Here is a 17,566-nt window from a genome sequence, read left to right as displayed (position 1 = left end):
TAAGGGAAATTGAATATAAAAGTTGAGAAATGTTGCTACGGCTGTACAGGGCCTCAGGAAGGCAGTACCAAGAGTACTGTGCACCATTTTTGTCTTTTATTTAGGGACGGTCACAAGCATAAAATTATACTACAGATTTAGTAACAACTGTAGTCTCCGTTTAACAGTAAGCACAAAGAGATTTTTAACATTGGTTTACTTGTGGCATACACCACGATAAGAACCTGGTGCTACTTATCTCAAGGAACCTTCCACAACATTTCCACAGGGTAAACAGAAAGATATTGACAATGATTTCCCTTGAGATGGGAATAGTGTTTTCCTAACTCATCAATAACCAAAATAATGGGAGGCAATCATATTAATAGCTGATAAAATTATATAGTTAATTACAGTAGCTCAATCAGTGGGTATGCTCCTGAACTGGGCTAACCCAATATCTAATATGGGAGCATGATTCAACATTGTGGGATAGCAACTCTTTTTGAGTTTTGGACTGAAATCTGATTGGGAACAGCCATTCAGGGTAGAAGTGTCAGGAAGACTGTACCAATCAATGCTCTCCACTGAACTAACTATGAACAGCACGTAAGAGTTTTGTTTTCTCTCTGATTCCAAGGAAAGGATGCTTAATCGGGCAAGGGCCAATTACATCCAAATTAGACAGGAACTGGGAAATATGGATCAGGATCAGTTATTTCATGGCAAATCTACATCTGGCATTTGGGAGGCTTTTAAAGACCAGTTGATTAAAATGCAGGACATGCATGTCCTTGCAAAATTGAAGGATAGGAAAAGCAGGATTCAGGAACCATGGATGACAAGGGAAATTGTAAGCTCAGTCAAAAAGAAAAAGGGAGCATACAGTAGGCAGCTACAAACTGACAAAGTCTTTGAGGAGTATCGAGAAACTAGGAAGGAACTTAAACGCTGAATTAGGAAGGCTAAAAGGGGCCATGAAGTGTCTTTAGTAAATAGGGTCAAGGTGCATCCCAAAGCTTTTTATGAAGATATTAGAAGAAATAGGGTAACAAGGACAAAGAAGAGAAGTTATACATGGAGCCACAGGAAGTGGGAGTGATTCTTAGCAAGTACTTTGTATTGGTATTTACCAAGGAGAAGGACATGACTGATGTCGAGGTCAGGGATGACAATGTGAATACGTAGAGAATGTCAATATTTGAAGGAAGAAGTTTGGGGTATCCTAAATCGTAATAAGGTAGACAAGTCCCCAGGTCCAGATGGGATCTATCCCAGGTTACTGCAAAAGGCAAGGAAAGAAAATAGCTGGGGCATTAGCAGGTATCTTCACATCCTCTTTGATCACAGGCAAAGTTCCAGAGGACTGGAGATTTCTCAATATCCTTGCTTCTTTTGTTAAACAAAGGAGCAGCAATGTTAGAAATTATGAACTGGTGAGCCTGATGTCTGTGGTGGGGAAACATTTGGAGAAAATACTATGGGACAAGATATATGCACATCTGGAAGAAAACAGACTAGTTAATGACAGGCAGCATGGTTTATACGGGGAAGGTCATGTTTCACCAACCTGTTTGAACCTTTTCAAGAGGTGACAAAGATACTTGATGAGGGAAGGGCTGTGGATGTAGTTTATATGGACTTTAGTTAGGCATTTGATAAAGTCGCACATGGCAGATTGGTATAAAAACTAAAATCAGTGGGAGTCAGGGTGGGCTGGCTAGATGGATAAAAAGCTGGCTTAGTCATAGAAGATAGAGGGTAACAGTGGAAAGGTGTTTCTCAGAATCAAGACCAATAACTAGTGGTGTTCCACAGGGATCATTCTTAGATCGTCTGTTGTTTATAGTAAATATAAATGACCTGGAGGAAAATGTAAGTGGTCTGATTAGTAATTGGTGGAGTTCCTGATAGTGCCAATGACAGTGAAAGGATACAACAGGATATAGATAGATTGACGACACAGAAATGGCAAGTGGAGTTAATCCAGACAAATGTGAGGTGATGCATCTTGAAGAATCATATTTAGGGGTGAATTATACTGTAAACATTAACATACAGACAGATCTGGGTGTACATAGTTCCCCAAAAGAGACAACACAGGTGACCAGGTGATTAAGGAGGCAGATGGCATGTTTGCCTTCATCGGCCGGGGTTTGGAGTACAAGAGTTGGCAAACCATGTTGCAGCTATATAAAACCCTTGTAAGGCCACATTAGGAATACTGTCTGCAGTTTTGGTCGCCACACTACCAGAAGAACATGGAAGCTTTGGAGAGAGTGCAGAGAAGGTTCACCAGGATGTTGCCTGGTCTCAAGGGCATTGGCCAATGGGGAAAGGTTAAAAAGACTAGGATTGTTTTCACTAAAGATGCCGGCTCAGAGGACACCTGATAGAGATCTACAAAATTATGAGAGGCATAGATGGGGGGATAGCTAGATGCTTTTTCCCAGCATTGAAGTTTCAATTACAAGGGAGCACAGGTTCAAGATGAGAGCAGTAAAGTTTAAGGGAGATGTGCATGTGAAGTTTTTCACACAGATATGGTAGGAACCTGGCAGCAGAGGTAGTGGAAACAGGCACATTGGTGACATTTAAGAGGCATGTGGATGGTTACATGATTAGGGAGGGAGTGAGGGATATAGGCCAAATAAGGGCAGAAGGTTTATTTATTAGTTTAGTATGGGCATGATGTTCAGCGCAGGCTTGGAGGGCTGAAGGGCGTGTTCCTGTGCTGAACTTCTCTTTTTGTTCTTTGTGTTTTTGTTTTTTTTGAAATCATCTCTGTCCTCCCTTTCTCCCTCTGTAAGGGTAAAAAGAAAACCCCAGAAGATTAGATTCCCTACAGTGTGAAAACAGGCCTTCGGCCCAACCATTCCACACTGACCCCCTGAAGAGTAACCCACCTAGACCCATTTCCCTCTGAGTAATGCACCTAATACTATGGGCAATTTGACATGGCCAATTCACCTGACCTGCACATCTTTGGATTCTCAGAGGAAACCAGAACACCCAGAGGAAACCCACGCAGTCACGGGGAGAATGTGCAAACTCCACACAGTCAGTCGCCTGAGGCTGGAATCAAACCTGGGACCCTGGTGCTGTGAGGGAGCAGTGCTAACCACTGAGCCACCATGCCACCCCAAAACCCAAGGGAGCTTAAATGAAAGAAGTCCAACAAAAAAAGAACTAGGTCGACCCAATCAAATATCGAAGCAAAGAAAATTTTACTAGCAACAACTATTTAGTTTTCGCATGATGATCGGCACTGGCTTGGAGGGCCAAAGGGCCTGTTCTTGTGCTGTACTTCTCTTTTGAAAGTTGTCCAGAAAAATCCTCCCTGTCCCATTGTGAAGGAAAACAGGTAGTTTCCCACTAAAATGGGAACACCACCACCTGCAAGTTTCTCTCCAAGTCACTCACCTGGCTTCGACATACGTCACTTTTCCTTCACTGTCTCCAGGTCAAAATCTTGGAATTCCCTCCCTAATGGCATTATGGGTAAAATCACAGCAGATGGACTGCAGCGGTTCAAGAAGGCAGCTCACCACCACCTACTCAAGGAGCAACTAGAGCCAGCAGTGCCATGTCCCCCAACTGAATGAAAAAGAAACAAAGCCAACAGGCCTCACTCCCTGAAGCTGCTCTGCCTACTGAGTATATCTACAAAGACACACTCCAGCTCCTTAACTACAGAAGCCAGGTCAGTTTGCAGTTGAAGTGTTTGTTGGCTGGGATGAACGGTTAAAGTCAAACAGCTGTGCTCCATAGTTGTTATCTTCCATACTTGACTGAATCCATGGATGAAGGAGTTGTCGGATATTGGTTGGGCCTGTTCTGATTGGAATTTCGAAGAATGAGACGTGATCATATTGAAACAAATAAGATTTGACAGTGTGAATGTTCAGCAGATGTTTTCTCCAGTGGGGGAGTTTAAAACTAAGGGACAGATTTTAGAAGGTAGTTGTCTCCCATTCTTTTTTCTCTGAGGATTATTATAATACTGAGTTCTACTCACCAGAGATTAATGGAGACTGAGGCACTGAATATATTCAAGGCTGAGTTAGACAGATTTCTGATTGTTAAAGGAGTCAAAGAGGATGAGGGGCACTCAGGAGAGTGGAGTTGAGGCCACAATCAGATCAGTTATGATCTCAGTGAACGGCAGAGCAAGTTTGAGGGGTTGAATGGCCTACTCCATTCAAATTTTTGTCTTCTTCTGACTGAAGTTGGTGACATATATCCTGAGTGGACTGCCCAGAAAACCTGTGAGGTCAATTTATTTTGTATTTGTTATTTAACTTATAATTTGTGACATATATTGACCCAATATATCAAAATAAAGAAGCAGAGGGGGAGGGGAGCTGATGTTGAATTTTGTCCCTTTCTTCACCAGGGTCTGATAATCTAAATCTCAAAATATGAAAGGAAATGGCCCTGGAAATATTGAATGCATTGCTGGTCATCGTCAATAGACTCTGGAGCAGTTCCTACAGATAGGAAGATGGCAAACACAACACCGCTATTTAATAAGAAAAAGAGGAGACAAAAGATAATTACAAATCAGTTTGTCAAACATCAGTTGGGGGTGGGGTGAGAGGTGCTAGTGTCTATTGTAAAACATGATAATGGGACATTTGGAAAGCATTAACAGGGCTGGACATTGTCTGCATCAGTTTATGAAAGACAAATCATACTTAACTAATCTACTGGAACATTTTGAGGATATAATTACTAAAATAGGTAAGGGAGAACCAGCAGATGTGGAGCATTTAGATTGTTCAGAAGGCTTTTGATAAGAGATTAATGAGCAAAGCTAAAGCACAAGGGATAGGGAGCAATATATTGGCATGGATTGAGAATTGGTTGACAGACAGGAAACAGAGTGGGAATTAATGGTCTTTTTCCAGTGGCAGGTAGTGACAAGTGGGATATAGCAAGGCACAATGCCAATGACCCAGCTATTTACAATTTATATAAATAAGCCGGAAGGAGCTCCCAAACGTAACATTTCCAGGTTTGCTGATGTGTGGAGGATACAAGGAGGCTTCAAGGTCATTTAGACAAACTGAGTGAGTAGGCAGGTGTTGTACAATACAGTCAATGTCAAGTTATACATTTCGGTGTGAAAAACAGAAAGGCAGAGTATTACTTAAGGGGTGACCTACTGGGAAGTGTGGCTATATAAAGGGATCTGGGTGTCCTTGTACATCAGTCAATGAAAGTAGACAGGCAGCTGCAGCAATTAGCTGGTAATGGTATATTGGCCACCATTGCAAGAGAATTTCAGTTCAGAAGTAGCGATGTCTTTCTGCACTTACACAGGGCATTGCTGAGACTGCACTGGGATAATTACACACAGTTTTGGCCTGCCTACCTAAGAAAGGATATGCTTACCATAGAGGGAGTACAGCAGATGTTCACTTGGCTAATACCAGGGATGGCAGGACTGTCCTATGTAGGTTCAGTTAGGTCTATATTCACCAGAGTTGAGGATAAGAGGAGGTCTGATTAAAACATATTATAAAATTCTAACAGGGCTGGACAGACTAGATGCTGGGAGGATGTTTCCCTGGTTGGGAGTCTGGAATCAAGGGTCACAGTCTCAAGGTACAGAGTCGACCATTTAAGGCTGAGTTGAAAAAAGATCTTTTAATTCAAAGAGTAGTAAACCTGTGGAGTTCTCTACCACAGAAGACTGGGGGCCGAAGTCTCTGAATATGTTCAAGAAAGAGATAGGTACATGTTTAGATTTTAAAAGCATCAAAGGTAATAGAAAGAAAGTGGAGATCTGACTGTGAGATAGGGGATCAGCCATAACCATGTAGACTGGTGGAGCAGGCTCTAAGGATTAAATGGCTTAGCCTTGCTTCTGGTTTCTATGTTTCCGTAATCCACAATCACTCATGGACCAATAGCTTCTTTGGAATCTGCGATGGACAGATTTTTGTGAACCAATGGTACTGCGAAGGAATGTGGGGAATACAGTGACTACACACTGAGCTCATTTATCAGCCATGGTCTGGATAAATGGCTGAAAGTCTCCTGAATGGTCCCCTCATGTTCATATGAATGTGGAGTTGAAATGCTAAGAATTAAGGAGCTTGGAGATGGGAAGAGGGGTCTCTTTCCAATCCTGCAGCTGAGAATGGGAAGAGCTGTTCCGGCATTTTACAGGTGGGCTGAGGTAATACATTACCTCATGCTTGTTCAGGAAACCCCAGACTCCAGCTGTGATCTCAGCCACAAAAATCACCAGCAGACACATGAAGAACTGGAGAGAAAAGGTCAGCATTGTTAACAGTGAACACCAACACCTGAACCCTGCAGCACTTTGTATTCTGACCCCAGGTATTCAATAACACTGAGCTGAAACACAAACTAACATTTCCCCTGAAACTCATGAAGACTCCTTGAAACAAAGTCCTACACGCCAGACCCTAAAAGCATACCGAATACCAACTCAGATTCAGAATGGACTCTGTTCCCCAATATGCTCTGAGCCCTGACCCCAGGCAAACTTTGACCCCAGATACACATCAATCATTGACCCAGAAGCACATTGAGCACAGATCCAAAATGCACCTCAGCTGCTGACCTTTGGCTGCACAGTCACCCATGATTCCAGATGTAGAATCACCCATTACACCAGAACCCAGTCTGAGCCATAACCCCAACAATGACCAATTCCAAACTCACATTGTCCAATGATTGTAATTCAGTCTGGCTAGGAACCTGAGACAGTCAATAAATCCTATTCTTATTGGATACCAACTCCTGACCCCAGGCACACTCCAACCCCAGACTGTAGAGGCAGAAACCTCCATAACATTTAAGAAGCAGTTCGATGGGAACTTGCTATGCTAAGGCATACATAGAGCTACATAGACCTATATAACTCTATTACTTATAACCCAGATTCACACTTACAAATGACCCCTGATACCAGAAATAAAACAAATCCTCAACTGAGACATCATGCCAGCCACTCAGCTCATCACAGACACCAGTGACACACTGACCCCTGACCACAGGCAAATACTAATCCATGCATCACATGACCCCTGACCCTAGTTATGCATTGATATGTGATCCAGACATGGACCAACCTTGACTCAAAATGTACAATCCACCCGATCCCAGGGACATACTAAACTCCACCTCAACATACTCCAACTCAAACTATCAATTGCAACCCCCAGTTAGAGAGTGACTCATGACCCTGTCCATAAAACCAACCCTGAACCCAGATATATACAGAACCCTGATTCTGTATGCCCACTAACCAACCACTGACCAAGGCACATACTGACTCCAACAACAAATGGAAACTAACCTGACCCCGGTATCGCACCAACTATGACTCCTAACCTCAGACATACATTAAATGTTGGCCTCTGAGCCTAGCAATACTTACAGCTCCAAGTAAACACTGAGATTCGTGCACCACTCCACAACATCCAAGAAACCCCACCAGCATCATCAGAGCCCCAGTGGCAATCAATGTGTAGACTCCTAAAAAACGAGAAAGCAGAATGAGTGAGTGAGCAGTTGGTAGAGCTAGAGCAGGAGTCAAGGCGGGTCTGGGAGAGAGGGAAAGAGGAAGGAACTTAGAGAGAACAAGCCCAGGAGGATGATAGACAAAGGAAGAGAACAAGAGGAATGATGGGAGAAAGGTCGGCGAAGGGTCAGGGGCAGTGTGAGAAAGAATAGAGGCTGGGCTGGGTGAATATCTGTGTGAGACAGAGGGAGGAGGGGAGACAGGCAGCATGGAGGGAGGTGGAGGACCAGGCTGGGTAGAAGTGAGAGGAAGGAAGGAGCAGAGAGGGTCTGTGTGAAGAGGAAGGGAGGGCCAGGCTGGACAGAAGAGTGTGAGAGAAAGGGAGGAGGGGAGAGGGGCAGTGTGGAGAGAGCAGGATGACCAGGCTGGGTGGGGGTGAGAAAGAGGAAGGAGGGGAGAGGGGAAGTATGGAAAGGAGTGGAAGCTCTGTCAGGTTATTCCATGTTTGACCTTTAATGGCTTCTGCTCACAAACACAAACATGTTCAAGAAAAGGAATAGGGAAATCCCTGGGAATTACAGACCAGTCAGTATTACATCTGTGGTAAGCAAGGTACCGGAAAGGATTCTGAGAGATAGGATTTATGACTATTTGGAAAAACATAGTTTAATTAAAGATAGTCAGCATGGTTTTGTGAGGAGGTGGTCATGCCTCACAAGCCTTATTGAGTTTGTTGAGGACGTGATGAGACAAGTTGATGAAGGTCGAGCATTGGAAGTGGCGTGTATGGAATTTAGTAAGGCATTTGATAAGGTACCCCATGGTAGCGTCATTCAGAAAGTTAGGAGAAATGGGATAGAGGAAAATGTGGCTGTCTGGATACAGAATTGGCTGGCCAAAAGAAGACAGCAAGTGGTAGTGGATGGAAAGTATTCCGCCTGGACATCGGTGACCATGGTGTCCCACAGGGATCTGGTCTTGGGCCTCTGCTCTTTGTAGTTTTTATAAATGACTTGGATGAAGAAATGGAAGGGTGGGTTAGTACATTTTCCGATGACATAAGTGTCAGTGATGTTGTAGATAATGTCAAGGGCTGTTGCAGGCTACAACAAGACATTGACAGGATACAGAGCTGTGCTGAGAAGTGACAGATGAAGTTCAACCTGGATAAATGTGATGTGATTCATTTTGGAAGATTGAATTTGAATGCTGAATACAGGATTAAAGACAGGATTCTTGGCAGTGTGGAGGAACAGTGGGATCTTTATGTCCATGTACATAGATCCCTCAAAGTTGTCACCCAAGTTGATCGGGTTGTTAAGAAGGCGTATGGTGTTTTGGCTTTCATTAACAGGGGGATCAAGTTTAAGAGCCACAAAGTTTTACTACAGCTCTATAAAACCCTGGTTAGACCACACTGGGAATATTGCGTCCAGTTCTGGTTGCCTCAAGACAGGGAGGATGTAGATGCTTTAGAGAGGGTGCAGAGGAGATTTACCAGGATGCTGCCTGGATTGGAGGGTGTGTCTTATGAAGAGAGGTTGAGTGAGCTCGAGCTTTTCACATTGGAGAGAAGGAGGAAGAGAGGTGTCTTAATAAAGTTATACAAGGTAATGAGAGGCCTAGATAGAAGAGATAGCCAGAGACAGAATCCCCTCAGGGCAGAAGTGGCTGCCACTAGGGGTCAGAATTTTAAAGTGATTGGAGGAAGGTTTAGGGGAGATGTCAGAGGTAGATTCTTTATGCAGAGAGTGGTGGGTGCACTGCCAGTGATGGTAGTAGAGTCAGAGACATTAGGGACATTTAAACGACTGCTGGATAAGCACATGGACAGCAGTAAATTGAGGGGTGTGGAGGAAGGTTTAGGGGAGATGTCAGAGGTAGATTCTTTATGCAGAGAGTGGTGGGTGCGTGGAATGCACTGCCAGTGATGGTAGTAGAGTCAGAAACATTACGGACATTTAAACGACTGCTGGATAAGCACATGGACAGCAGTAAATTGAGGGGTGTGTAGGTTAGGTTGATCTTATATTAAGAAAAATGTTCAGCACAACATTGTGGGCTGAAGGGCCTATACTGTGCTGTACTGTTCTATGTTCTATGATTGTGACAGGTCACAGTGTGCTATGTACAAATGCATATCTTCAAACAGACCACAGTCTGTAAAAAAATTGTATGTACTGTCATTTGTAATGACATGCTACCTGGTCTATATATGGTCTACAAAAGAAAATTATACCTCATGAAAAATATCTGTGTTCATTGTAATCCATCCCATTTTAACTTGCCTCTGCACACTCATTGCATAAGGTTAAGGTCAGGGTTAAGATATCCAGGTACTTTGAGGGTGCACATGCAAATTATTGTTGGCAATTTCCTTGGTATCTGCTCATTTCTGCAGTAGATATAAGCCTAAATTGTCCAGCCTTTCATCATCAGACAACCTTTGACTGAAGTTGCCAGACTTGCCTACATTGAACTGCCTCCAATGCTATTACATGCGTCCTTAAATAAACGAACAGTGAACTTGTGTAGATGCCAACAGACTGCTAGGTTGTTGAGGAAACCAACATTCATTCCACTGTTTTCATATCTGTTGGTTTCTGCATGTCTGTTATCAACCTCACTCTATTAGGATCCAGGTAAAGTCCTTTCACCTTCAGTACATGGCCTATAGACTTGACTTTAGTCATCTTCAATTGCATCCACTCTGGGTAGATCAATGATCATCTCATACTGTCTGTGTTGGATACTCTTCTGAAGCACTGGAAAAGCCAAAAGCATGTACCTGTCCTCTACATCCCAAATCATGTCCAAACAGTTTTCATAAAAACTACAGTTTTTATGAAACCTCGCTTTCCGTGTTTATCCTTCATATTCAGGGTAGTATTAACTTAGCATGATGTAGCAACATCTCCTCAATGGTTGGCATGAGGTAGTGAGAACTCTTCAAAGTTTTATTGCTCTCCTTTATATCGATGGATATCCTCAGCTTTCCAGGGTGCTTCACTGCTACCATGCTGCTAATCCAGTCTGTCAAACTTGTCTCTGTGCTGATTACTCCCTTCATGACTGACTTCTCTATCTGGTCTTTCAAGCTGGCTAAGAACCCCTTCAGCAGATGTTGTATTGGTCTCCCACTCTCATCTACTTTGAGATGATATTCACAGGAGGATGTCCAAAACCTGTGAAAACATCTTTGTACTTTTTTATCCAGTAGTTCATGGTCTGTTGCCCTGTGAAATACTACAAATCTCTTCTGGTACACGTACGGTTACCAGTCACACTTTGGACTTGTTTAAACTGAGATGATTGGCTCAGGCTTAATGTCTATTATCTAGAATTACAGACTTTCTCTCTTCCCATTGCTCCCAGCTTCATATCTCCTCTTGGTTGAGTGTTTTTCAATTATAAAAGTCTCAACTTTAACTTTGATGGCTTCATTTTTTGGGAATCATCTTCAACCACTTTTCACAGGTCTGCAAAGCTCCTGATGTTGCATGAAGCACCAGTGTCCACCTGACATTTTATATTTACTTGATATCCTTCTTGTGTAGCCATCCGTGCCAGTCTATTCAACAGGTATCTCTCCTGCAACCATATTATCTTTCCAAGCCCAACATATTCGACCTCTCCGCGTGCGAAAATCTCTTCATACCCAGAATCACCCAAATGAACCTTCTCTGGGCTGCCTCCAGTGTATCTTTCTTTCAATACCAAAACTGTTCACAGTATTTCAGTTGTGTTCTGACTGGTACCTTGTCTAGTTTTACTAAACTCTTCCTAGTTTTACACTCTATTCTCTTTGAAATGATTGCCAACATTTGATTTGCCATCCATATTACCCACTGAACTTGGATGCTAGTTTATTTTTGTAATCATAGACAAGGATTCCAAATCCCTCTGTTCTGAAGCTTTCTGCAGTCTCCTTCTGTTTAAATAATATTCAGCTCCTCCCAAAATGCAAAACCTCCTATTTCCCCACATTACATACCATTTTCCAAGCTTTATTCCATTCATTTAACCTGTCTGTATTAGCCTGCAGACTCTTTGTGTCAACCTCACCACTTCCCTTCCCATCCATTTTTGGGTCATCTTCAAACTTGGCAATAGTACATTCACTTCCATCATCAAAGTCATTCATATATATTATAAGTAACTGTGACCCCAGTCCCTATGGCACTCCAATTAGTTGCAGATTGTCATCCTGGAATGTCCCCTTTATCCCCAACTCATTGTCATTAGTTAGCCAAATCTCTATCTAAGCTATTACAGCAAACTTTGTTTTAGCTGGCACCTTATGAACTGATGCCTGCAGCAAAAAATATATACATCAAATACCTCACCTCTACTATATTATCACAATCTCTGCAATGTTCAAGAAGTTAGTTGATGATGGGAATGAAAAGGCTGTCTTCCGCTAAGTTTTATTTAAGGTAAAGCTATATTATTATTCAAGTGATTTATGTGTAAAGTATAAAAGTGATGTGTATAGCCCCTGCATTACATTTCTATTACTTAATATATGTTTTACTTTGAATATGGGGATCTCTTGATCAACAAGCACACTTCTGGTCCCAAAGGTATTAGTTAATAAACAGTTTGCTGTATCTCCTATCTCTTAGGTAATGAAGGTCTTGATTGAACATCTTATTCAAACACATTACATCCACTGCTTCACCCATATGTATCCTGCTTGCTACCTTTGGAAAGAATTGTAACAAACTTTTCAAATATGATTTACCCTTTATGAAGCCATGTTGACTCTGCTTGACAACATTATGTATTTCTAAATGCACTAGTATGACATCCTTTAGAATGGACTCTAACATTTTCCCAATGACAAATGTTAAACTAATTGGCCTGTAGTCACCAGTTGCTCATTTCCCTTTTCAAATAAATGCATTATACTGGCAGTTTTCCAAATCTTCTAGGACTTTTCTGGACTCTAAGGGTTCTTAGAAGATTACTATCAGTATCTACTATCTCTGTAGCTACTTCCACTAATATCTGAGGGCATAACCCATTAGTTCCAGGGCTTATTTGCCTTTAGACCCATTAGTTTTCGTAGTATTTTTTTCTCTAATGACAGTTATTGTATTTATCCCTCTGCCCACACTATTGCCCCCACCCCCACCATTTTGCCCCATGATATTTTTTAAGAGTTCTATTTGTGTCGTCTACCATGATGACCAAAACAATGTATTTACTCAGCTCCTCTGCCGTTTCCTGATTCGTTATTATTTCTCCAGCCCTGTCTTTGAGTGGGCCTATGTACACTTTGACCTTTTTTTTCACATTAGATTAGATTAGATTCCCTTCAGTGCGGAAACAGGCCCTTTGGCCCAAAAAGTCCACACTGACCCTCTGAAGAGTAATCCACCCAGACCCATTTCCCAGCATCTAATGCACCTCACATTATGGGCAATTTAGCAAGGCCAATACACCTAATCTTTGGACTGTGGGAGAAAACTGGAGCACCCGGAGGAAACCCACGCAGACACAGGGAGAATGTGCAAACACCACATAGGTAGTCACTCGAGGCTGGATTTGGACCGAGGACCCTGGTGCTGTGAGGCAGCAGTGCTAACCACTCAGCCACCATGCCACATATTTAAAGAAGCTCTTACTGCCCATTTTTATATTACTTTCTAGTTTACCCTCATAGTTTATTTTTCTCCCTTTTCCTTTTGATCATTTTTGTTAATATTTAAAACTTTTCCCAGTCCTCAACTTTACCATGAGTCTTTGTCATATTGTATGTTATTTTTCTTCCAATTTGAAAGAAGCATTAACTTGCCTCGTTAATCATGGTCTGTTCATTCCCTTCCTAGAATCTACCTTCCTCACTGGTATGTGTCTGTCCTGGGAGACATAAACTATTTTATTAAATGTCTGTCATGTTTTCTCTTTGCTTCTAAACCCTTTTCCCAATCCACTCCAGCCAGTTCTGCCCTCATTTCTACGTAATTACCCTTGTTTAAGATTAGCTTGGTTTTTTGCAGCCCAGATTTCCCCCGCTGAAGTTGAATACTAAAGCCTATCATATTATGGTCACTGTTCCCTAAGGGATCTTTTACTCAGAGATCATTTACTAAAACTACTTCATTACACATCACTACATCCAAGCTGACCTGCTCACTCTTTTTTGCAACAAAAAAGAAAAGAGGGCATAAATTTAAAACCATGTTGCAAGGGTGACGCAATAAAAAACTGATATATAGAAAATAGAAGCAAGAGTAGGTCATTCATCCTTTCAATCCTGCTCTGTCATTCAGTATGATCATTCAATTTAATAGCCCATTCCTCCTTTTCCCCTATACCTTTTGATCCCTGTAGCCCAAAGTGCTATATCTAGAGGGCAAACATTCCACTGGTTGGAGTCATATCTGGCACATAGGAAGATGGTATTGGTTGTTGAAAGTCAGTCATCTCAGCTCTAGAACATCTCTGCAAGAGTTCCTCGGGTTAATGTCCTAGGCCCAACCATCATGAAAATTAGAGGGCATAGGTTTAAGGTGAGAGGGGAAAGATTTAAGAAGGGCCTGTGGGTCAACTTCTTCACAGAGAGAATGTTGCGTATGTGGAATGGGCTGGCAGAGAAAGTGGTTGAGGCAGGTATAATAGCAACATTTAAAAAACATTTGGATAGGTACATGGATGAGAAAGATTTAGAGGGATATGGCTGAAATGCAGACGATTGGAACTAGCTGAGTGGCACCATGATCAGTACAGACCAGTTTGGGCGAAAGGCCTGCTTCCATGCTGAATTACTCTATGACTCTATGACCGGTGTCTTGTGACTATCGTCAGTCTCTGTTCTGACTGGGAACAAATGCATCTATCACCAGTCTCTGTTGGGAGTTTCAATGGACAATTTGCTCACAGACAGGGAGTGACTGCGCCTGTTGCCACTGTCATGTTTCATTGACTGCTTCCAATCTTTGCAATGACATGTTCCACTCTTCAGTTATTTCCGATCACTGTACTGTCATTGTATTGGAACATGAAATGATTTGCTCTACATCCTGGGAATTCCTGAGCTCATTGTCAATCCCTCTTCTGATGGGGAATTACTAACTGGCAGTTTCTGTATTTACTCAGAGCTATGACCTATAATGTCAGTCACACTAAAAACAAGCAAATACTGTGACAAAAACAGAAATTGCTAGAAAAGCTCAAGAGGCCTGGAAGTACATGCGGAGAGAAGTCAGACCTAATATTTCAGATCGAATGACCTGAAACATTAACTCTGATTTCTTTCCTCAGATGCTGCCAGGCCTGCTGAGTTTTTCCAGCAATTTCTATTTTTGTCACTGATTTACAGCATATGCAGTCCTTTTGGTTTTTACTTTTTATAGCAGACCCTGCTACTCACAGTATTGCTCCAGATTTCCTGGAACTGCTGTTATTCTCTGTACAGCAGCATAATATTCTAACTAAAGTTAGAATGCATTTGGCCTGAGCCTTACCAAATGATTGGTAGTCAGACCCCACCCTGTTACTGTGGTTACCGCCACTCACTGTTCTGACTGGGCGTTCCTGGGATGGTTGCCAGACTGAACACATGCTGCCTGTTGCGGTTTTTGCACTGACAAAGATCAACTGTAATTATGGTCATCCTCTGCCATCACTCTGACCACTGTCAGTTCAGAATCAGCACATGATGTTTGCAAAGGGTTAACCAACTCTGCTGATTCCTTGCAATCCAATCTGGAACTCCATCCTAATAGGCACAACCTGCTCCCAGTCAGGAATCCGCCACTTCCTGCACACAAGCTATTTATAGAGAAAAATGCAGAAAACCAGGCAAACATCACCCCACCCCCATACACCATTCTTCACTCAGCCACCAACCCACCATGGCTCAGCTCAGTACAGCCTCAATCAAAACACACAAGCACACTCCAGATTCAGTTCAAACTGAAAGGAGGTCAGAGATAAATAAAAGAGGGCAACAGAAAGACAGATGAAGCCTGGGCAACATGACATAGAGACATGGACAGGAGAAGACAGACAGTAAGGCAGACATAGGAGCTGAAGAACCATACAGGGAGACGGGAATTGGAGAAAGATACAAAGACAAAGTTAGAAGACATTGATATTCAGACAGAGATAGAAAGAGAGAGATAAAGAGGTGAAGAATTAATTGAGAGATAATGACAGAGAAAAAGTGATACAAAAGTTAAAATAGAGAAACAGAGTGAGTGAACGCAGCTGAAAGAAAAGACAGAATCTAGAGCTAGGGATCACTGTTTCAAATAAGGAGTCACCCATTTGAACCAGAGGTGAGGAGAATTTATTTCTATCAGATTGTGGTAGGTTTTTCCATCTCATCTCAAAAAGATGGTGGAATATAAGTTCTGGAATATATCTGAGGCAGTGGTAGATTCTTGTTAAGCAAGGAGGTGAAAGGTTATCGGGCATAGGCAGGAATGTGGATTTGAGTTTACAAACAGATCAGCCAATAACTTATTGATTTGTGGGGCAGGTTCAAGGGAGTACTCCAGCTCCTAAGAGAATCCTAGAGAAATAGAGAAAGAGAGGCAGATTCTGAAAATAACATGGAAACAAACAGAGACTCGCTAAAAGAGAGAGATACCACAAAGAGGGCATCAGAAAGGGAGTAATACCCACTGAGTGAGAATCAGGGAAAGTGACACCCACAGAGAGAGTCACACAGGGAGAGTGACATCCAAATAAACAGACAAATAGAGAGAGAGTGACAAACACACACAGGGAGTCAGAGGGAGAGTGACACATGCTCACAGACACAGAATTAGAGAGAGTGACACTGATACACACACAGACACAGAATCAGACAGTTGCACCTCCCCCTGACACACATACACACGTGCGCGCGGGATCAGAGAGAGACAGTGATACACAGTGGGAATCAGAGAGTCACACACACGTACACGGGATCAGAGAGAATGATACACATACAGAGGGAATCAGAGAGAGGGACACTGTTTCATGGTTTCTCTGATTCCCTCTGTATGTGTGTCATTCTTGTGTGTGTGTATATGTGTGTGTGTGTCACTCTCTCTCTCTATCTCTCTTTGTGGGAAACACACACACACACACACACACACCAAACCCCCACCGACTCCCCGCCCAATCCCACCCCACCCCAATAACTGTTCCTGAAAATCTGGGACTAAAAAAGAAATCCCTGCTGATCTCAGTGATGCTGCTATCGCCACAGTCCTCAACAAAAGGAGACAAAGAGAGCTGTGGGAGATACCCAGGAATCTCCCCGTTTTCCGTCACCAGGAAGATCATTGCCCAAATAACATTTGTGCTGCTAAGATTCTTGTCTCATCCTTCCAAACCTTTGATATGACTCCAAACTTGGACAACATATAGACAACACCTCAAGGCCGAGATGAAGCACCATCAACACTTTTTGAGCTGGATGCTCCACATCAGTTGGGAGGACAGGTGTACTGACAGCAGCTTTTTTGAAGCACCAGCAATGAGGCCATGATCATCCAAAACAAACTCCACTTAGCCGCCATCTGAGTTCCAACTGCCAAAGCAAACATTCCTCACCCAGCTCAAGGAAGACACTCAAATGAGAGGAGGACAGAGGAAATGGTTCAAAGACTCCCTGAAGGCTTCTCTCAAGTAATGAATCACAGACATCAACTCTTTCAGAAGAAGCCAACTTAGAGGAAGCTCCTGGATGAAAGGACACAATTCTTTGATTAAACCTGTCAATAGAACAGTCAATCTTCCGTAATTACACCGGCACCACTCCCCACCTCTTCCTCCGCTACATTGATGACTGCATTGGCGCCACGCTCCCGCGAGGAGGTTGAGCAATTCATCAACTTCACCAACACATTCCACCCTGGCCTTAAATTTACCTGACCTGTCTCTGACACCTCCCTCCCCTTCCTGAACCTCTCCATCTCCATCAGTGATGACCGACTTGACACTGATATTTTTTACAAACCCACCAACTCCCACAGCTACCTGGATTACACCTCTTCCCACCCTACCTCTTGCAAAAATGCCATCCCGTATTCGCAATTCCTCCACCTCCGCCATATCTGCTCCCAGGACGACCAGTTCCACCAC

General features: G+C 42.7%; 1 protein-coding gene across 2 annotated transcripts in view; it reads right to left on the bottom strand.

Annotated features, from left to right (window-relative positions):
• LOC122563004 (CD9 antigen-like) overlaps positions 1-17,566 on the bottom strand; it is a 108,228-nt gene that overhangs the window by 39,054 nt on the left and 51,608 nt on the right. For both annotated transcript variants that reach the window (XM_043716302.1, XM_043716303.1), the window contains exons 3-4: positions 7,397-7,494; positions 6,179-6,253 (exon numbers count right to left, since the gene is read on the bottom strand). In XM_043716302.1, the coding sequence (XP_043572237.1) occupies positions 6,179-6,253; positions 7,397-7,494 (173 nt within the window). The remainder of the gene's footprint in view (positions 1-6,178; positions 6,254-7,396; positions 7,495-17,566) is intronic.

The sequence above is a fragment of the Chiloscyllium plagiosum genome, chromosome 26, assembly GCF_004010195.1.
Source record: "Chiloscyllium plagiosum isolate BGI_BamShark_2017 chromosome 26, ASM401019v2, whole genome shotgun sequence".
Classification (NCBI taxonomy): Eukaryota; Metazoa; Chordata; class Chondrichthyes; order Orectolobiformes; family Hemiscylliidae; genus Chiloscyllium; species Chiloscyllium plagiosum.
The sequence above is the reverse complement of the archived record's forward strand: the minus strand, read 5'-3'. Positions and strand labels throughout refer to the sequence as shown.